We start from the raw sequence: 22,649 nt of genomic DNA on the forward strand, positions 1-22,649 counted from the left end.
CCAGGGCAAGAGCTATGTAACATGCGTAAGAGCAATTTAATACGAAAACATCCTTTAGCTATAAGAGTTTATGAGTTAACAAGCACTTCTGTCAGTAACCCCTAGAGGGCAAACTGAGACAAAAAAACAACAACAAAGCACACCCTCTTTAAAGGGGGGGGGGCAGAGAAAAGGAGTTACTTCACTCCTAGGTTACCTCCACTTTTGCCTCCCCCAGCAGCTTATCCTCTTGGTCTCTCTCTCCATGGGGCTCAGTCTCCATGCCTTCCTACTCTCTAGCTTTCTGGGGCTCTCAGCTGCCTTTCTTGCTTAGGTGGCTTAGAAAGACTATCTCTGGTGCCCAACACTCTCCATCTGCTTCTCCCCTCTGAGAAGCAAAACAGAATATATTCAAATTGCCTTTCAGACACATTTTGGCTGCCCCTTCCACTCTGTTCTGGCTGCAGCTGTGGTGAGGGTGGGATCAGGGATAGGTCACTCTCTTACACAGCTCTAAAGTAGCTAACTACAAACATTGCTGGATAACTTCTCACTTTGTTATACATTATCCTCCTTCAGCATGATGAGCTGAGACCAGACAGCTATCCTTTTCTGGATAAAGTATTATTAAATCTATTAACTTGTTATCCAAAAGATTTACACGATCTAATCACAACACTAGCAGAAATAATGTAAAAGGTACCATAGATGATTGTTTCCACTTTTCAACTAAAATAGTTACCAAACTGGTTTTCCAACAATTGCTTATGCAATAATTGACTCAGTGATAGTTACGTCTATAATATATCTGTATATGCTCATGGGATATGAATTGATGGTGGTTGAGTGACTCCCCTATGAAGAAAGGTTGCAGCATTTGGGGCTTTTAAGTTGGGGGGAAAGGCAAATAAGAGGTGACATGAAATTATGCATTGCCTGGAGAAAATGGATAGCTAAAAGCCCCCCCCCCCAAATTCATGGACATCCAATGAAGCTGAACACTGTAATATTCAGGACAGATAAAGGAAAGTACGGAGATAAAATATGGAACTCGCTTCCACAGGAGGCAGGGATGGCTACCAACCTAGATGGCCTTAAAAGAGGGTTAGACAAGTTCATGGAGGAGGAGAGGGCTATTGAAGGCCATGACAGCTATGCTCTGCCTCCAGAGTTGGAGAAGTAATGCTTCTGAATAGCCATTGCTGGAAACCACAGGAGGGGGAATTGCTCCTATGCTCGAATCCTGCTTGCAGGTTTCCCACAGGCATCTGGTTGGCCAGTGAGAGGAAAGGAATAGATGGGCTATTGGCCTGATCCAGCAGGCTCTTCTCATCTTCTCACCATTAAGAATGAATGAGAATGATAGCCTTTACAATAAGGAATGGCAATAAAAAGGATTCTAGCATCCAAAATATATGAAACATAATAATAATAATAATAATAATAATAATAATAATAATAATAATTTTATCTCTGAGATGTTAAGACTGATTCAAATTTTTCACCCCCAAAATGCTAAAAATATTTGGAGGCAGACATATTTTTTGCTGACAGCAAAAGAGACCAAGCACAAACTTATATCACCAAGATGTACAGAGGCTGCACAGCAACAACACTCAGTTAACCTTCTTACAAAAGCACCAAGTGATTTCTATTTTAGCAACAATAACCTCTGGCATCAGTTTAAACTCACCAGTGCATGAAAAGAAGACACTGAAAAGATTCCAAGACGGCCCATTGCATCTTTAGTTGGGCGACTTGCAAATGCGAGCAGCGTTTTTGGATTTGGCAGTTCCCCGCCCTGGAGGCTAGCTAAGTAGCAACGATACCGAAAGAGATCCATTTGGAATTGTTCCAGGTTTTGTTCCCAAACGAAGATCTAGAAGAAGAAGATCACAGAGGTAAGTAAACATTAAAGTCCATATGATACAATATAATAACACACAAGTATAGATACCAGATTTTATAAAATTGTCTTTCACTGTCCAAATTTATTATATGTATAAGGGGGATTTAGATCTAAGTTGGAGCAAAGTAAATATCTTTATTTTCAAAGGGGGAGACATCCAAATACAACTATTACTTTGATACAATGCTAATAACATTAAAATTCTGGTTTTAATTTCCTTTTTATTGCAGCTGGATTCTCCTCTCACCGAGAGAGTGTTTTCCTGAAACACAATAGAGGTATGAAGACACCAGAACTACAGCAAAAAAAAAAAAAAAATCCCTAGGCTGTCAGCAGCAGCAGCAGCTTAAAAAGCAATGAAGTTTGTCATTGTACTAAAGAAAATGAATAAAGCACACTGGGGAATACATTAACATCTGTCAGATGCAGAGCAGAATGCCACCATCAGCCTGTGCCGTGCAGATTGCTAGTAGGGAACACTTTGAAAAGGATAGAAATCTCCATAATACTGCATAGTTTTTCTTTGGTTAACATTCTAGTAACATTTAGAGGCCTGGTTAAAGAGCTGCTGCAGCTCAGCAAAGGGGGCTCCATATGTTCCTTTCCATGATTAACACTGCAATCGTAAGTACACTTACTCAGAGGTAAGGCTTGGTGAACTCAGTGGGGCCTGCTCCTTAGTAAGTATCACACCATGAGAAGCCCACAAGCAGGACATGAATGCAATAGCATTTTTCCACTTGTGTTCCTTAGCGACTAAGTTTCAGAGACATAGGGCCTCTGAAGCAGGAGGAGATACATAGCCATTGTGATTAGCAGTCATTGATATCCTCAAAGAATTTGTTTAATCTGCTTTTAGACAAGGATGTAGCTCAGTGGCAGAGCATCTGCAGTGCATGCAGAAGGTGCCAGTTTCAATTGCTGGCATCCCCAGGTAGGGTGGGGAGATCTCCCTGCTGCCAGTCAGTGTAGACATCACTTGGGAAGACAGGCAAACTAATGCCAGTGTACTGGAAGAAGCAAAGATCACCAGTGTCAAAAGCAATGATTCTTCAACATCAACTTCGTTGTATCATCATGTGTTGCTTTTCTGCCCCACAGTCATATGTGGTATCCCTGCCTGATTTAGGGCAGGTTTACACTGGAGCTCACTTCACTGTACAATGGCTGCATTTGCCCTAATCTCAGTAAAATAAAGGAATTATGTGCAATAAAAAAACCCCCACATCAACTCTGTTGGACTGGTCATGTTGTGTGGATGGCTGATTATCGTCTTCCAAAGCAACTACTCTATTTGGAACTTAAAAATGGAAAGCGTAATGCTGGTGGTCAACACAAGAGATTTAAAGACTCTCTCTCAAGGCAAATCTAAAAAAATGCAGAATAAACACAGACACCTGGGAAACACTGGCCTGCAAGTGCTCCAACTGGAGAACAGCCTATACCAAAGGTGCCATGGGCTTTGAAGACGCTTGAACTCAGGACGAAAGGGAGAAATGTGCTAAGAGGAAGGCACGCTTGGCAAACCCTCGCCATGATCAACTCCTGCCTGAAAACCTATGTCCCCACTGTGGAAGGGCATATGGATCCAGAATTGGCCTCCACAGTCACTTATGGACTCACTGTTAAGACCATGTTCATGAAAGACAATCTTACTCAGCTACGAGCAATTGCCGAAGAAGAAGAAGAAGAAGACCAACCATGGGTTTGACTCAGTAAATGCAGGTTCCTATGTTCCCTTGCTTACAGCTACAAATGGCCACTGCAAGAGTAAGACAGATATTTGCCACCAGAGTAAATTTTCTTTTGGTCAAGTCAGCTGAACGTTGCCAAATTCAAACTGGAAGTATAAGGTACAGAAGACGACCAGATGCAATGCTCCACGGGGGAAGAAATATATGAAGCTTCTGAAGCTTCATTCTGAAGCCATATTAGCAATGACCACGCAAGCAACACAATTGAAAAAGAAAGCAGAAAGTCCAATGGATCCTCAGTTTTACACCAGCTACTTAAGATCATCACAATCGCTCTGTTACTACTGTGTTGTTTATTTAAAGTAGGACAATAACTGGAGCAGACACTTGTGGACACCTGAATTTTATTTTATAGTCATATATTTAATGCATGCAAGTGAGGTTACCTGATCAAGAATTGTCTTCTTCTTCTTGGAGTCTCTGACAGAAGACAAACTGAGGAAATGCATTTCCCCCATTTTCTTCATCTTCTCGTCCATATCAATCTTCTGCTCCAGTTTTTTAATCTCTGTTTTCAACAGCTTGACAGTGTCTTCTTTGTGGTGCTGTCGGGCCACTGCAGTCGCGCAAGCAGAATGAACTGCTGTAATCCAGTTCTCCAGTTCCGTTTGACTAGAAGTCTAAAAAACAGAGAAGTAGAATCCTGTTGGTTAAAACATGCTGGGTTTGAAATGATTCCACTTCTATTCATCTCACTTATGAGACATGTGATGAAGAGTCATTCTACTCTTAATTTGCCCTTTTGAAATCAGCATTAGAATCAAAATCTTCCACCAGTGCTTTTTGGCTGCAGAAGGTTCCCTAGCAATGGCTCAGGAATTAGCTTTTTAACCCATCGCAAATGCTACAATAATATTCGGCTCATCCTTGAGCACAATGATTTAGACCTTGAGGTAACCAGAAAGCATGCCTGTATATTTTATAGCATAATAATTACTCAGCTAGTCCGCTACAATTCATAAAATAATTAATGTACATGGTGCCCACTGATATCGTAAACGTAATGAAAACTATAGTGCTTTGTTGCTGAGAAAGCTTATAATCATTAATTATTATAGCCCCACAATACCTCTGTGAGACTACCAATGCTTTACAGCTGAGGAGGGAAACTAGCAATGAACAGAGCAGCCCACATCAAAGAGAAAGCAACTAGATTTTGAGCCACAAGGCAAAATACTCTTGCTCACCAAGCAATGCTACCAAGCTGGATAGTAACAACAGCTCTTTTAGCTGTGGAAATCAGACAGAACAATCCTGATTCTAAATGTACAGAAATCTGGGAGTGAAGTTAAAATTATAATGGATTTCCACCTCAAAAAAAAAACAGTCTTTGGTTACGGCAATGTTTTGACTGGGTGGTCACACAAAGGGGACATTATTATTATTATTATTATTATGTTAAGTTGCACTGGGGAGCGGGGAGATGTAGGAGGCCAGACTTACACAGCAAGTCTGGAAATAAGAAGGCCACTCTCCTTCCAAAGAAAAGGTGAAAGCCTACAAAGAAACTGCACACACCTGAAATACGAGCATGCAATTTTAAGATGCGGTAAGCATCTGGCAACACCAAGGGACTTTCAAATTTAATGGCTCTGTGTAGGCCTCATCACAGCTGCCTGGCTGAGGAGGAAATTAGTAGCAGGCGTGTGGCATGTTTGGATGCAAAAATGCAAGAATAGGATTACAATGAAAAATATCTTTTGGCAGGACTGAAAGACCATTATTAATGTTGTTGCCGTTGTCGTCATCGTTTTGAATTCAGTTACATCAGCAGTTTCTACTGAACCTAGAGAGTGGTAAATGAGATAAAAAAACCGTCGAGAACTTGTACACAGAAAATTCTAAACAGCAATTCCCGGTAAAGAAACTTATTTATTCTGTTTGCATGTTACTCTAAATGTACATGAATTATGTGGGCTAGGCTATATTATTGCTAGCTCAAATGATGTACATGCTCTAGCAGTTCTCTGAACAACACATCAAGCTTGTAGGCTACAGTAACTTGCCAATTATTTCCATAATTATGTCCAATTGTTCTTCCTCCCCTCTCATCCATCTCGTGTTTCAGCCTCAAAATCCTTTAGATTCAGAAGGGCTCCAACACACTGCAAACAAATAGCTTTACAATTCAAAAGAAAAGAACCCACTAATTCATTCTTTTTCCAAAAAAAAAGAAGTTCATTTTGTGCTCTTTCCCATGCGAGGTTACTGGAAAACCTAAGCTGATGTCTCAGCATGGAACTTGCAATAAATAAAGGTCTATGTTGCCATAAAAGCCATGCACTCCATGCGACCTTTCTGCCCCTTCCACATTTATTTTCTGAGAATCGAGGTTTCCTAAACAAAATGCATCTGTACAATTTTGCAGCAGTCTAAGTATGTAGATACGATTGGGGAGGGTCTTCATGGTCTATTACACTAATGCTGTTTCCATATGTTCTTGTACTACCCCCCCAGCCCAACCAAGTGAGCCACTCCAGTTTGGAAAAAGCACTTCATGCATGAAGGAAGGAAACCCCCCCCCCTTTAATGTAAATTATGGTACTCTCATTCGCTGCATATAGGAAAATAAACATAAGGCAGACAGATTAATTTAAAAAAAGATAGACAGAAGGCAAAAGCATAACTCTGAGGCTTTGTAGCCCCTGTGCATTTAGAGATTAGGACTTGTTTGCCAATATCCAGTATCTAAGTGTCAATAAAGAACAATGGTGGAGAAAGTATAGATGTACCGGTGGTCTGGCTCTGTATAAGGCTGCTTCCTATGTTCCTAGTTTGCGCTAAGCAACACAGTGTTCTATACCCTGATCTGCAACATAAAGAATTATTGGTCTGTGAAGTATATTTTCCCCAGATCTACTCAACCCTAAATATATTAACTGCACGTTTTACACATCTCCCTTTAGATCCTAGATATTATTTCCTTGTGGCAGAAGACGGTGCCCCAAATATGTCACAACATAGTGACTGCTCTACATAACAGAGTCTGGCCTCCCTAAGAAACTGGAAGCAGCTCTTTATCAACTCCAAGCTGAAGAAAGTCACAAAGCCATTTGGTTGCATCTTGACACTGAAGTGTATTGGAACCTGCCACAAAAGCAAAGACTACCCGCTGATAAAATAATTAGGCCGCTAAATAATCAGGTGTGAAGGTGCCATCTTTCAGCTGCTGGGGCACCATTTGGGTCTTTGCCTGAAGGAAGTGCAAAGAAAGAAAACAATTATGTAATGAACCAAGGACAGAACAAACCTGAAACAGAAAAGCATCACCAAGGGAATTGCTGAGGCAGAAAACATAGTCTTTCTTTGGGTGCTCAGGCACTGCTTGCACTATGCTGTTTTCCACCCAGACAGCATGTTTTGGGATGCTGTTGTGGTCTATTCCAGATCTGCCATCACTTTCGTAGAAGAATAATGTGCATCCTTAAGAAAAACAGCAAAGTATTAGGAAACTGCACACCTGAACAAGATAACACTGCAATTCTGTATCAAGCTTAGCATTGAGTTTCATGTTTACAAGCTATACAATGTCAATATTTCCAAAAATCAAAAATCTTAACACATATGGAAGTGCAACAGTGTGGAGTGCTGCTTTCAACCATTCATGCCTTCCTTCATAATACCTCATTCCATTTCACCTGGGTTCCTATCCCCATCTCCAAGAGTTAATCAGCATGCTGTGGCTGATGAGCTCTCTCTAAAGGTTTCCCCTTGCTTTTTTTGTATTTATGCAAACCTTGAGACTCTTGCTACAACCCATCTTGTGTGTTGGCCCAATTAGCAAACAGCACTCTCAGCCAGAACAACAGAAACAGGGAAAATGATAATGATTCCAGAAAAAGAATGCTTTAGCGTGATACAACATTGCATAGGCAATTTATAATCTGTGACCCTTTGTGACTGTTTTTCACACATATCATGGGTTTCTCTACGTGTCTCTTTCTCAAGAGAGCTCAGACAGTTGAAATTCCTTAATCACAGTACTCATTTGTACAGCATGCTCCAGAAAGTAATATGTTTTATATACATTTATATATGTTTTATAAATGCTGAATATATTTGTGTCAGCTAATTGCTAAAAGGTTGTGGTCCTTCAAACCTGATATTGTTCTTCAGGTATGCATTTTTTCCTTAGCACTGGTTTGAAATTTAAAATAAACGAATTTTAAAAATCTCTCTGGCCAAGAGACTCCGGATCTCTAACAAAAGTAACGTTACAACTAGCCTAGACAATAATAAAACTACAACATATATTATCCTCAAACACACCCCTGCCAGTACTTCCTGAGGTCTAGACTGGTTCATGTGCAACCCTTCAACCTTCAAAGTACTTTTGTGTGACTCAAAAGCAATTCTGAGACTCGAGGAACCAAAGGTTTTATTTTCAACGTGACATTTCTGGTCTTGATCTACAAGCAGCTCCACGACACAGAAGCAAACATGCTACTGCTGTAATGTATGAAGCCGTTGTAAGGAGATGGAAATAAGAAAAGGAACTTTCCATTTGTCCGAGCATGGTTTCAAAATTTCATATGGTTGAATTTATATTGCCCCTACAATGCCTTTGGCAATATGAGTATAGCGTCAATCAATCTATATAATGGTTGATGCAGGTTAATTCTTCTGTGGGTCCATGGTGGACTGGCATTATAAACTTAAAGGCAGGTCAAATTGCAAATAAATTTGTGAAAGTAACAGGCCAATATTAAGTGAAAGTAAAACCAGTTGTTAAGGAGAAACAGACCTGAAAATGATTGGCTTTAATGATTTAAAAAGCTAAAATACAACTGATGCCAGTTACAGTGTTTTATGGAGGTGAATAAACAGTCAGCATGTAAATAATTTTTAAGGAGTCCTTAAAGGCTAACAAATTTACTTTGGATTTTCTGGACTACAACCCACTTTTTCACATGCAGGAAATGATACACTGAGTTGCACTTTTACATATGAACCCAAATTCATGTCAGCCTTTACCCATAGGCACAATTTAACATATTGGTTTTTATGCATCAACCTATGAAAAGGGGGAAGTTAGCATGCAAATACATTGATGCTTAAAAACTATGGTCTGGTCTGAAAAACATTTCTTGCATTAATTGTACATTAGATGTGTAAAAGTAAATATATTCTATTTGAGTGGTGGGGATGCTACTAACTGATAAAGTCCTAACTTTGAGAAATGAACTTTGAGAAATTTTCTGAAAAAATAAATATGAGCTCATTTTATTAAAAGGCAGCAGAAAACAAACCCATAAGGTTTCCATTCTATTAGAATATTTAATCAGGTGATCAATGTGTTGTTATCAACACAGAAACTAATAGTTACTTAGAGTTAAGGTAGAACTTGGAAGGACAGAATTGAGGTTGCAATCCTGCACCTACTAATCTGTACCACTGAGAATGATGATGATGATGATGATGATTTATACCCTGCCCATCTGGTTGGGTTTCCCCAGCCTCTCTGGGCAGTTTACAGCATGTTTAAAAACATAATAAAAACATCAAGCATTAAAAACCTCCCGAAACACTGCACTGAGTGGAATTTGTTTTGAATAGATATGTATAGGATTGCACTGAAAGCATTCATGCTTTATCATGTAAATATAATAAACATCACTCTGGTTGCCTAACAGAAAATTCTCATTTTGTTTGGTTTAAAATTCTACATAGATTTTCTGCTGTCAAGTAATCTGCGGTTACCATGTTAACCCAAGACTGGCAGATACAATATTTTCAGCAAAAAGTACTTTTCAGCAAGACACAGCAGATGTTAACTTCAAAGCCTAAATACAAACATTATTAGACCGCTATTAAGCCTTGGTAATCCAAGAAACAAACAATCAGTGTAAGTCACACTTTAAAGTAACACCTCTTTTATGTTCCTCCTTCCCCCTTTCTTTCCTTCCAGATGGCTCTTTGTTTATTTGCACCACACCATCACACTCTCCCATCATGCTGCCTGGACTGGGATGATTGTGGCCTCTTCCTTTGCTCAGTCAGCCATGGTAAGTCTCTGATCTATTTCCCTGACCTCAGTTGCAATGTTACATGCATTCACCTCCTACAAACTGCTGCTCCAGGCAATGCTCATTACCAAAAGGAATAATAGTGAAATCACAAGGCCCACCTTTTATTCCTTGGACTCAGCATGTAACCTTGCGGTCTTTTGTGACCTTTCTGAACAATATAAAACAGAACTTGGTTGTAATGTGACTTCCCCCTTTTGATCTGCTTTGCTCAGAGTTCGTTTTTTGTTTTACTTTGGTCTCAATTCTTAAATAGATAGAATTAGAAAATGTATTTTAATTTGGAAGGAATCGTCCCAAACAGATCAAGGAAACCTATTTAGGTAACAGCTTGTCCTCAGTTTTCTCAGCCTGTTTAAGGGAATAGATAAGACTTTTCAGAACTGTGGTTCTCACACTCCTATTTCCAAGCCCTAACATTTTCAAATACATGTTCCATCTTAAGCGGAGAAGCAGAGGCAAAACCGCAAGAAGAATACCTACATTTCATATGAGCAGATTCAGAACCATCTCACCTAGGCTACACTTACCAGGCACACTGGCCCTATATGAAGAGCCAAATAGCCATAGATGAAGAGCCAAAGCATTGACTTTAAAGGACTGCCGTCACAGATTGGTTTCTAACATTCACTTTCATCCGCAGATCAAAGTGGATGAAGAATTCTGGTGGGTTTGAAATTATGCTTATAGCAAAAGCAGGGAAAATAAATAGCCAGTGGAAATAAAGACATGCTTAGAGAAGCTTCATGTTATATCTTGCCAGTTCCCATTATCTTTTACTGTCTGTCCACCTGTACTATCCCCTGTACAAATAGCTCTTCACAAGAAGGAGCACTGGCATGTGTGACAGGCATATTTTGGGTCTTGGTTTTTTGCATGTCATATCTGTATCTTCTCTTTACTCCAGGGAACTCCAAGTAACATTTTAGCCCCAGAACTACTCTTTTGTACATGTTTCTATAAGAGGCAGACCTAAGACCACTTCCTGAGCTTCCTGCCTAAAACTGGGGTGCGAAACTGGACTTGTTTTAAAAAACTGTGTTACATAAAAAAGTAACGCCTAGTTGTGCAACAAGCCTTTTGCAGAGTTATTTTAATAGATTTCATCTTATACTGCACTTTCAGAATATCGTGACCCACCCAATAAGTAAGCTGCTTAAGTAACACAAGATCTTCACTGCCACAAAATAGTTGCTGTACTCTCTGATCTCTTAAGAAAATAAGGGTGTATTCACAGTACCTTTTAAAGAAACCCAGTACTGCTTCCATTTCCTCCGTGCGGCTAACTCCACCTTCTTGTTCTTTTTGTGTACAAGAAAGTTCTTCACTGCAAGCGCTCCTGCTTTCCGTACCGTCCCCTGGCCTGCTGTAAGAAGTATGTCCGACTGTCCTGGGGAACTCAAAGTCCCACTGCTCTGCTCATCGCTCAGGGCAGATCCAGCTTCATCCAGGTTATCATTGGTGCTACTCATCTCCAACTCCCTCCGGAAGTTCTCATAGACTCCCTGACGAGCCCCATCTCCAGTGGAAGAGCTGCCACTGTCGCTGCCAGCAAAGGCCCGGCTGGTCGTTGGAGAGTAGCTGGAGTTTGTGGCATTGGAACGTCTGGAAAGAAGGTCGGTGTCAGTCGTTGCCCCCTCTATCCCACTGTCTGCAAATTCACTCCCTTCGCCTGCATTCACATCCTGTATTAACACAGTAAAGAAAAGCAAACATTATGGAGAAATGATGTCTCAATATAGTTATTGCATACTTTTTGAATAATTCTAGTACCATTCTTTTGCCTAAATATAAAAGAAGCTCCATTTCAAAATCAATTAAGTTATTCACTGCCCCATGTAAAAAATCCCTATTTAACTTATCTGACCGACCCGGTGATTACTCTTTTAAAACTTAATTGTTACGTTATTTATTTAACATAATTTATATACTGCTTAACTGCAAAAACCTCTAAGCAGTTACACAGAGCAGAAAATGTACATTTAATCCTCGGTAAAAGTTTATAAAGAACCAATTTGACATTTAAAAAAATTCAAAATATTAATTAAATCAGCAGTTTAAAAACATATGTTACAAAATAAAATTACATACATGTAAGTTTTATATATAAAGTGATTAAATATATTTATTGGAAACAATGCAGCATTTCTAACCCTTAATTATGGTCAGTGTGAGAGACTGAAACATGTGCTTAAGTTTTTTAATCTATTTTAATAAATTAAATATTTTTAGTTGAAAAGATAATATATACTCACTGAGAATGAAAATGCAAAAAGCCAACTTTTTTTTAAGATGGCCTTTGCTGATAATAGGTTTTGCTGTTGCTTAAAATGGCATGATCCCCTGACCCTCAGGCATATCTTTGGCAGGTACAGAGGTACAGGGGGTGCAATAAAGAAGAAGTGATAGGAAGACTCTATTGCATGAGCTGAGTTCTGTTAATGTTTCTTTGGATCCAAGCCCAATACTGGATGATGCCCATCAGTTTCTAATTGCTATGTTAAATCGGAACAACCTAATTTGTGTGCCTATGGTATATCAGAACTGAGGCATAAAGTACCTAAACATTGCTTAGAAATAGTCACCATTCGACTGCATGGGACTTTTTTCTATCATATGCAAAGGTCTGGAATAACAAACAGATAAAATAAAGCATTTTGGTTGCCATTTCAAAATATTTTCTGCATCTTATCAATGTTCAACAGCTGCAGAATATGATGTTCTCTTTTAAATGAACAAAAGATTCCCCACCCCCACCCCAAAAAAGTGAGGGGAGAAAAACAACCTCCAATGGAACGATGATTGCCCCTGAAAATTCAGAGGGGAAGTGCTAAATATAGATGTATTGAAATACGACAATTCGTTTTTGATATCTCTTCAGATTATCACTTTACTATTATTCCCCAAAGTAGATGCCTGTTAAAAGCTGTCAAATTTCCATCTCTTTCTGGCTAGAGGGTAGTTTCAGAACGTCGAATTACATATTCTTAAAATATATGCAAAGTAGTTCATAGAGCACTTCCATGGGATAGGAAGTGGGGAGAGAAAACAAGCACCCCAGCTAGCGGATCAAGGAGAATGTCTTACAAATCTGATTGGGTGCTCTGAGCAAAGCTAAGTGGTACAGCTGCTCCCTAGGCAGAGCTCCCTTTGAAATGGGACTGAACAATCACACCACTTGGAGCAAAGAGCTTTCTGAATGCTGGAAAATTGTGAATGGTTGCTGGCTGATGGGAGAGTCTGCTCAGCATACTGGCTTATGAATAATAATTCACATATATTGGAATATGCTTTTCACTTCTGCCCACCCACAAAAATCAAACTTATGCTTATACATATGCTATAGTGTGACATGAAAAGTACAGGACATAACTCTTTCTCACAGAGAAGATGGAGTGGTGTCATCAGCGCAGGCCTTTGGGACAGAACCCGTGAGTCCCTCTCAGAAGAATGAGGAGGGCCCATAACTGAGCTTCTCCATTTTCCCAATAAGTCCACCCAGTCCACTACACCACTGCAAAGAGGTACACAAGGAAGCAGTCTGGTCTTGTGTGACTTCCTGAAAGCCTATTAGATACCAAGTCTGAAATGCTAAGTCTTGCATCATCCTAATTTCTCTACTCCCAGTATTCAGCCTATCTTCAGCCATCTGAAGACTGAGGGTTTTGTTCTGCTCTTTATCATTCACTGAACTGGGGCAATTCCCAACATCATAAAATAATTTCCTAGTTCACTGGAACACACTTAGAGAGGAGATTTTAGAGAGACCCATTGGAACATGGTCTACATACCTGCCTATCTATCTATATAATTTAGCCACAGCAAAGGAGCGTGGGAGTTAAATAGGGTAGGTGGGTGGGAAGAGAGATTCCAAGAGGTTGCTTTTGGGATGACTGGCTACCAATACATAGCAAGCCTCATTTCACTACTGTGCAAATGTCAGTATTAGACTGACACAGCCCCTGTGGTTAATCTAGACCAAGCTGTCAAAAAGGATAAAAATAAGAGTCTCTCTGAGGAGGATTAAATGCTTCTTGTGCTTGGTTATTAGAAAAAGTGGGTCATCCTTATATGTAATTAATTTCTAATTCCATCGTTATGAAATGGTTACTCGGTATTTTAAACACCGTTTCTAAGTAAAGGTTACTGAAATATCCATATTTTTGTTTATTGTCTCTATTTTTTTTAGATGTCTACTTTAATAATACAGTGGTACCTCGGGTTACAAAAGCTTCGGGTTACAAACGCTTCAGGTTACAGACTCCGTTAAGCCAGAAGTAGTATCTCGGGTTAAGAACTTTACTTCAGGATGAGAACAGAAATCGTGCGGCAGCAGTGCGGTGGCAGTGGGAGGCCCCCATTAGCTAAAGTGGTACCTCAGGTTAAGAAGTTTCAGGTTAAGAACGGACCTCCGGAATGAATTAAGTTCTCAACCAGAGGTACCACTGTAATTGTTTTATTGAACTACGTTTAGTACAGCTCAATAATATCTAAGTGTGTTTTAAATAAGAGCTATTGAAGCAGAATATTAACCAGAGATATTAAGAGAAATTTTAAACTGTTACATACAAATAGAATGGATTTGATAGTTCAGAATTATTCCCTATCTCTCCAGGACTTGAGAATTACAGCCCTGCAATACTGCTTCTAGCCACCAGCCACACAATCCAAAAAGTGCAGAGCACCCTACAATATTATCTAGGACAGGACCACATGAAGGCACCAATAAATAACACCACATTGTGCTCATACCAGACAATAAAATAGGTATATAATGTAAGATGATGGTGATTATTTGCTGCAGTAAATGGGATAACCTCTCTTTTAACTGTGGAATTTTATTTTGAAATAAACTTTAAAAGATACATGAAACAATGAGGAACAACACCACATAACAACTTCAGAAGTCACTAATTGTGTGTGGTGAGGGGACTCGTTGAATACTGTTCCTTAGTAATACATGGTTACATATTTGGGGCAATTAGAAGCTTAAGGAGAAGTTCCTAAACTATGGAGTAAATTAGCAGAAGCTTGAAGGCCTTCTACACAGGAAAAAAATGGAAATAAATTTATTTATTTATACGCCATCTTTCATCTGAGGATCACAGCACAGGGTGGTTCTGCAATAAGCTTGCAAAAAGTTTTATGTCCCAGAAGTCAATTCTGGAGACAAAACAGTATTTTTGGATTGAACACAATGAGGCTGCTTCCAAATTGAGCTCAACGCTCTAAAAAGTTATATCTGTGTTCACCTTATGCCACTCTGTAACGTATTAAACTGTTTATATTTTACATAAACACAAAGAAACCAATGACATTTCCTACAGGCACTTTAAAATGTTGTGATTAACACATTTCTCGCTTTCAGTTAAAAGCAGATCATCTGAAAGTCACATAAAATTATCCCTTGACAAAAATATTTCACAACTAATCAGTTTCACAGTGAGCGAGTGAGTCAGGCATTAAACAGGTGGGCTTTGTTTAAGTCATCATTTTGGGCACATAAGACACTTGGCTCCATGTTCAGATTTGCAAAATGCTCGCTCATTCACACATCAGAAAATACACATCAGGTGGTTTGAATTCTCATGGTTCCATAGTGACTACTAGCCCAAAACCTTTGGCTGAAATTCTAAGTAAATTTAGTTATGCTTCACATACTACATTACTGAAATGCACATGGACCGCAAAGTTGCTGCAGTCAGCTTTTCAGAAGCAGTAAGCCTAATCTGGAAACCCCCTCAAAGTGATTCTGGAACTCGTGGATAAGTTGTAGCAAAGGAGAGCCCTATAGAGACATCCTCTTTTTATGGTGTAGACTAAGGATAGGGAACCTGTGGTTCTCCAGGTGTTATTGGCCTCCCAACTCCCATCAGCCTCAGCCAGCATGGCCAAAGGACAAGGATGACAGAAGGTGCTGTCCAACAACATCTGAAGGGCCATAGGTTCCCAATTGAGGTATGGGAAGCATGCGGCCTACTATTCTTAACTTGTGAGCATCCCACCTGAAAACTCACATGGGGAGGAAACAAGTAGATACTGAATGGCTCTGACACAAAGTGACTTGAATGAATCAGAAGCACATGAAGGATACATCAGAAATGCCAGTATGCTATCAATATGGAGTAATGGTGGTAGGAATTAAAGGAGGTAAATTGAGGATAAAAGGGTGTTTTTTGTTTCATTTGGTACTTCTACAAAACTGCTGATACCTTCCCGCTCTTGCGCACAAGGATGGTGATGTTCTAGGACAGCTCAAGTTAAAAACTGATGAGTACGTGATTACAGATTTTCTGCATTTCCTTTACAGCTCTGCGAATTCTACAGAATTGAATGTACTACAGAGGAAGGAGAGCTGATACTCTAGAAGGCAGACAAGAAAGGTCAAAAAAGCACAGGATGAGTGAGTCAGCCTTTTAAGCATGCAACACTAAAAAAAATAACAACACCAATAAGCATTTATAGAGCTTCAAGTGTTCAAAATACCTCACCTACCTCTCAGCAGTTCTTAAAAGAGGCCCATAAGACAAATTTTTACTATCCCCCATCCTATGCATTCTTATTTGCACATATTGCGGAAACTGGGTGTTTGGAGGAGAGTAGGGCGCTGAGCCTAAGAGAATATTCACTTGCTAAGGCCATCTAGTAAGTTTAATGCATGTGGTGAGATTTGAATTTAAACTTGTTGGCTCATAACACACACTCTGAGCCACTCCATTAGACCATGAAGAAGAAAAAAAGATTTAGGACTGGCAGGATGTGTGCTATATATTGCTATGAAAACAGAAACTCTCTTTGCTGGAAACAAACGCCAAAGCTGATCCAGGGAGAATAGTACTTTTAACTTTTAAGAGCTATTTTGTGTGCAAAGCCTTCCAAAATATGAAATGTTACCAGGTATTTTACAACTTTCCTGGAAGTGAAGTTCAAAAATAAATCACCTCCACTCTACAAAAAATACATCATCTCCACCTGCACCTGGGTGAAACTCCACAGGATCCATATGCTCATTGCATAACAGCTTCTCTTGCTTAGGTTGCCTGAGGGTAATCTCCAGCTTTTTCTCAAGCTGTTTCTCTAGAAGCAACAATTAAAAGGAGTGAAAGAGGGTTTAACCCTTTCCTCTCACAAATCGAGTATGGATTGCAATGCCTAGGTAATATAAAGAGGAGAACAGGTACAGGCAGTCTTCTTCCCCCCTCTAAATTATTGTTCTTACAAATCCAGGGAGAGCTGGTTAGGTTGAATGGATCTGTACTGAGTTTGTTACATGGAGGCATGATTAGGTGATTGCTTCAGGATAAGCCTCGCCTTCAACCTACAAGTACCACAAAGGTACCCTTATCACAATCTTTGTAGCACAGGAGGGAGCTTCTGCAGTGTGAAGAGAATACGGGAAGCACCTAATCACCTAATCACATGGGAATCCATACTGAGAGTCCTCCCTGCATGAGCAATGCTCTTGTCACTTCACTGCTAGAAAGAAATGGAGGTTCTCTTTCACTAGACATAATACTGAGGTGTGTCCTGTCTGGTTTCAGGTACTGGGTACCAGTAGATTAAAAAAATGGCAAATACTGTATTGGCCTGAATATAAGCCACACCTTTAAAATTCGGGGGGGGGGGAGGGAGAGAGAAAAAAGACAATATCCAAATATAATACATTCCCTTAAATTTCAGCAAGCACTCACACCCATTCCATTTGTCTGTTTCAGTGGCGACGTTGTAAAAGCCCATTTTTGTAAGGTCGCAAATTTAAGCCGCACTTTAATTTTTGTAAGGTCGCAAATTTAAGCCGCACTTATATTCAGGCCAATACAGTGACATTATTCCAACACTTTCACCCTTGTTTGATAGACTCTTAGCTATCTTCTTCTCAACTAGGGAAACAATTCCAACACTGAAGCACATAAACCTCTTCATGTTCTCTGAGAACAAGGCCACAAATTTATATTATCATCTATCATATAAAATGGACGAATTTCGAAAGCTACAGCTGAGTTAATTTTTTTTAAGCTGGTATATCATCGAAGGAAGCAAAATACCTCATACTTATAATGTTACATGCAAAAATCCTCCAGGCTTTAAAATTATTTTTTATTAAGTGCATTCATTACCTACCCTTCACCAGGAGGTGCCAGAGGAGGCCACGCGATAATAAAACAAAACAGTGTAACACAAGAATCATAGCAAAAATCACATCATTACAACACTTATAAAAATCACTATCAGTGGGATAAAACAACCAAAACATTTCCAAAAGATATGCCTTAGCATGCGAGAACTGCACTATGTTAAAAAGATAAAGACCAACTCTACTGATAAGCTTTTTGTGGGGGGGGAGGAAAGAAGAGAAATCTGTTAGCAAAGAAACAAGAGTAGGCCTCTTCCATCAGAGAGTCCACAGATCTAGTCAACCAGGGAAGACACAAGGAACAAAAAACTCCTTGCCCAAGTTCACAAACTGCAGTGATCCCAAAACACAGAAAAGTCTGTGATATGTGGCCTGCAGTTCTGTTGAACTCAAAACCAGCCCCAAAGTATTAAGCTACGGTGTATCTTCAACAAGACTGTGTGCATATTTACTAAAAGAACTTGATAATATTAGCCCAGTGGAATATAAACCATCCACATTACTGCCAGTATCCAATTTCCCCACAGTGTCTGTCATAGACTCTCCCTGCAATGCTAAGCCTTAATATGGCTTAGTTGCTTATTCTGCCTAGCATTTTCTTCTGCAGAAGGAAGCAGAACCTCACCCATTTCCTAAACTACATAATTCAGTAGCAGAATCCAAAGATACAGAGGGAGGCTTCTTTCCTGACAACCTACTGGGCCCCTCCCTACTATCCACTTCCCAGACCACTGGGTCCCTCCCCAAGGATCCAATTTCACACTCTCCTCTTAATGCTCCTTCCCCTCTGACCAGCGCTGCCAGAAGTCTCCATGGGGGTCACAACAGGAGGAAGGGTTGGAGCTGCCCATCTCAGGCAGTGCGCTGTCTTTTGCGGGCCCTGGACCAGCACCTCCTCTCCTCCACCAATTCAAGCTCTTCCCATAGGTCCAGTAACCTAGAAAAAGCACCACTGAATATCCAGGTTTGTATTTCCCCTGCAATGGGAGGCAAAGCACAGGGACCATTTCCTTTCGTCATCTTTTTGTGAACTCTGATCCCAAAAGTTCATTATCTCCTCATTCCAAATCTGAACAGCACTGCTTTATGGTAAACACAGGACAGCACTTGGTTGGCTTTTGATACCATCGGCCATGGTATCTTTCTAGAGCGACTGTCTGAACTAGGTTTGGGTGGCACCTCTTTGCGGTGGTACCAGTCCTACTTGGATGGTCGTTCCCAGAAGGTGTTGCTTGGGGAATGCTTTTCAGCCCCGTGGAACCTTCAATGTGGGGTTCTGCAGGGCTGAGTCCTATGCCCACAATGTTTAACATCTACATGAAACAACTGGGTGCGGTTATCCGGAGATTTGGAGTACATAGTCAGCTGTATGCTGATGACACTCAGCTCTAAATCTCCTTTACATCTGCAGGTTAGGCAGCAGAAGTGCTGGACCACTGCCTTGCCTCGATAATGAGAGCCAACAAACTGAAACTCAATCCAAATGAGGCACTGTTAGTGGGTGGTTACCTAGAAAGGATGGGTGGGAGATCGCCTGCTCTTGATGGGGTTACACTTCCTCTGAAGGAGCAGATTCATAGCTTGGGGGTACTCCTGGATCTTCTGCTGTTGCTCAGGGCTCAGGCGGCCTCCGTGGCCTGGTGTGCCTTCCATCAGCTTGGGCTGGGGCCCAGCTACGCCCCTATCTGGACAGGGATAGCCTAACTACTGTTGTCTATGCTCTGGTAACCTCAAGGTTAGATTACTGCAATGCGTTATACGTAGGGCTGCCTCTGAAGATGGTTTGGAAACTTCAACTAGTGTGGAATTCAGCGGCCAGGTTGCTCACTGGAGCAAGACGGTTTGAGCATATTACACCGATCTTGGTCCGACTGCACTGGCTACCGATTAGTTTTTGGACCTAGTTTAAAGTGCTGGTTTTGACCTATAAAGCCTGAAATGGCTCAGGACTGCAATACCTCAAGGACTGCCTCTTTCCATATGAACCTACCCGAACCCTGAGATCATCTTCTGAGGCCCTTCTCATGTGCCTCCTTCCTTGAGAGGTTCAGAGGGTGGCAATACAAGAACGGGCCTTCTCTGCAGTGGCTCCCCATCTGTGGAATGCTCTCCCCAGGGAAGTTCACCTGGCGCCTTCATTATACACCTTTACGCACCAGGCAAATATGTTCCTTTATAACCAGGCCTTTGGGTGATTTGATTGACATCCAATGCCCTTTAAAAATGTGGGGTTTGGGGGGAGGGGGGTTATTGGGTTGCTGTTTTAATTTTGATTATATATATTGTGGTTTTATATTTTGTTTTTGTTTTGGGAACCACCCTGAGACCTTCAGGTATATGGTGGTATATAAATCCAATAAATTAATAATAAATAAATAAATAAATAAATAAATAATATTATTACATACATTTTCAGTTTCTTCCCTTGCGATTATTAAAATGTCGCAAATGTTGGTGCCCCAGGCAAACAAATGAGTGGAAAAGTTACTGTGTCACAATAGCCAGGGAATAGGAGCAATTGGTAGGATTATAATTAAAGTTTCTTCCTCCCTTACCCAGCTGCATCACCCATCTCCCACTGCATCACCTATAAATTTGCATGCTTGTGCAAGAGCTCTTCAGTTACTACAAAAGAAAAAAACTGGTGCAACAAGATCTGCCCTGCCCCATCATACAATTAAGTATGTAGATTGCTACACACTTGCTGAAAGAGGAGTGCTGCTTATTTATCGTACTGATGATGTCATTTGCCATGTCATATACATGTTGGATAGAGCTGGTAGGTAAGAAGATATAATCATGAGCCTATCCTCTGCTACACTCACTACTTTTTTGCAGCAAACTGCAAACACAGTGAAGAGCTGGCAAACTAATGTTACTACTAAAGTTTTCCAACTGTAATATCTAATTCCAGTTTGGGGGCAAAATAGAATTAGTGGCAACCACAATTTGTCCAGTTCAGATACAATATCAAATTATGGTTTTTGGTGCAATGCAGGAATATGTGGAAGGCAAATATGCAAAAGATTCATATAGTTCAGCCTTAATGTCTAAATCATTTTCTTCCTTTAAAAAAAATATTTTTTTTTTTTCATGCATAATTTTTATTAGTTTACAAAAGTCAAAACACAAAATAAGCTATATCAAACTCATAACATTCACCAAAAGAAAGAAAAAAGACTTCCTTCAGTCGTTCCACGAATCGTCCATAATGACAATAAACAATATATCCGCGTTTCTATGTTTGTAATGCCATAAGTCGTTCTCATTCATCCATTTTCTTTTGGCATTACCCTTTACCTCTTACAGAGCACCTCTGAAACCTACTAGTGTTATTTGTTCATTACTTAAGCTTTCCAGATATTTCGTAAAGCTTTCCCAATTTTTAACAAACCTCTGATCTTTTGTATATCTAATTTTACCTGTCATCCTGTCCATCTCCACATAATCTAATAGTTTGGATCTCCATTCCTCCGTTGTCGGTAAGCTCTCTTGTTTCCAGTTCTTAGCTATTAAGACCCTTGCTGCCGTTGTTGCATATTGGAACAATTTGTAGTCTTTCTTCTTTATCTCCTTTTCTACCAAACCTAGCAGAAACGCTTCAGGTCTTTTAACAAAGGTATATCTTAGCATTTTCTTCAGTTCATTATATACATTCTCCCAAAACTCTGTGACCTTTCGGCATTCCCACCACATATGGTAGAATGTCCCCTCCCTCTCCTTGCATTTCCAACATTTGTTACAGGATCCATACATTTTAGCTAGTTTGACCGGAGTCAGGTACCAGCGGTAAAACATTTTCATTAAATTCTCTTTAAGTGTCACACAGGCCGTGAATTTGATATGTTGATTCCAGAGTTTATCCCACTCTTCTTGGTAGATATTACGACCGAAATCCCTGGCCCAACCATCTTACAAAACTACATGGATTGTATTGAAAGAAAACGTCTTCTATTTTTTTGGCTGGCAGAGTTTAGCAAATTGATTACTGAAGAATGGATATTTGGAAATATCTGTTCCATTTGGGGGCACTCAAAGCACCTGAGGTTTGGAAAGATGAGGGCAGAATTTTGCAGGTCTGTCATTCTCCTTTCTCTTTTTGGCTTGGCTGCTAATAAGTTTAAGTGTTGAAACAAAGGCACTATTAACTTTAACCTACAGCCAGCAATAACAATTGCCTTATCCCAGGAGTATCCCTTTGCTGATCCCATCAGTGGTTGGATAGCCAAGTGTGCTTAGTTAAGAGCTCATTCTCAAATACATAATACAGTGGTAACTCGGGTTATGAATGTAATTTGTTCCGGAAGTCCATTCTTAACCCGAAATCGTTCTTAACCTGAGGAACGCTTTTGCTAAGGGGGCCACCCACTGCCTCTGTGCCACCAGCACACAATTTCTGTTCTCATCCTGGGGCAAAGTTCTCAACCCGAGGTACTACTTCCGGGTTAGCAGAGTTTGTAACCCAAAGTGTTTGTAACCTGAGGTACCACTGGAACAGAGAAATGGAACTGTAACCAATCTAGAATTTTGTTCTTAGGAAGTGTTTGCCTATTGATGCAAGAAAATGGTTATAATCTATATTGTGCTATGAATTTAGATATGATGGGACTGTGCTGCTGTTGTCAGCACTTTCACATAGCTGGTGTCACTGTGTTATGATGAAAGATGTGCCATCTGTGCCCAACAACTCTTTGTCCTACATTTAGTTAGACTATATAGATACGACCTTGAAGGTGGTATCAGTTTTGGTGGTCTAGGTAGAAAATGCAGATTCCATGAGATGAACAATGGTCTGACTTTAGGAACGCTTTCTTTTTCAAATAATTTTTGTTAAAGGTTTTCTTGGT

The 22,649-nt window shown here is 40.1% G+C and overlaps 1 protein-coding gene across 11 annotated transcripts in view; it reads right to left on the reverse strand.

The window, feature by feature from the left end:
- TIAM1 (TIAM Rac1 associated GEF 1) overlaps positions 1–22,649 on the reverse strand; it is a 188,912-nt gene that overhangs the window by 44,143 nt on the left and 122,120 nt on the right. For all 11 annotated transcript variants that reach the window (XM_082220688.1, XM_082220687.1, XM_082220678.1 and 8 more), the window contains 4 exons: positions 10,909–11,353; positions 6,893–7,065; positions 4,029–4,262; positions 1,673–1,858 (listed from right to left, as the gene is read on the reverse strand). In XM_082220688.1, the coding sequence (XP_082076814.1) occupies positions 1,673–1,858; positions 4,029–4,262; positions 6,893–7,065; positions 10,909–11,353 (1,038 nt within the window). The remainder of the gene's footprint in view (positions 1–1,672; positions 1,859–4,028; positions 4,263–6,892; positions 7,066–10,908; positions 11,354–22,649) is intronic.

Source organism: Podarcis vaucheri, assembly GCF_965113315.1.
Source record: "Podarcis vaucheri genome assembly, chromosome: 4".
NCBI classification, from domain to species: domain Eukaryota; kingdom Metazoa; phylum Chordata; class Lepidosauria; order Squamata; family Lacertidae; genus Podarcis; species Podarcis vaucheri.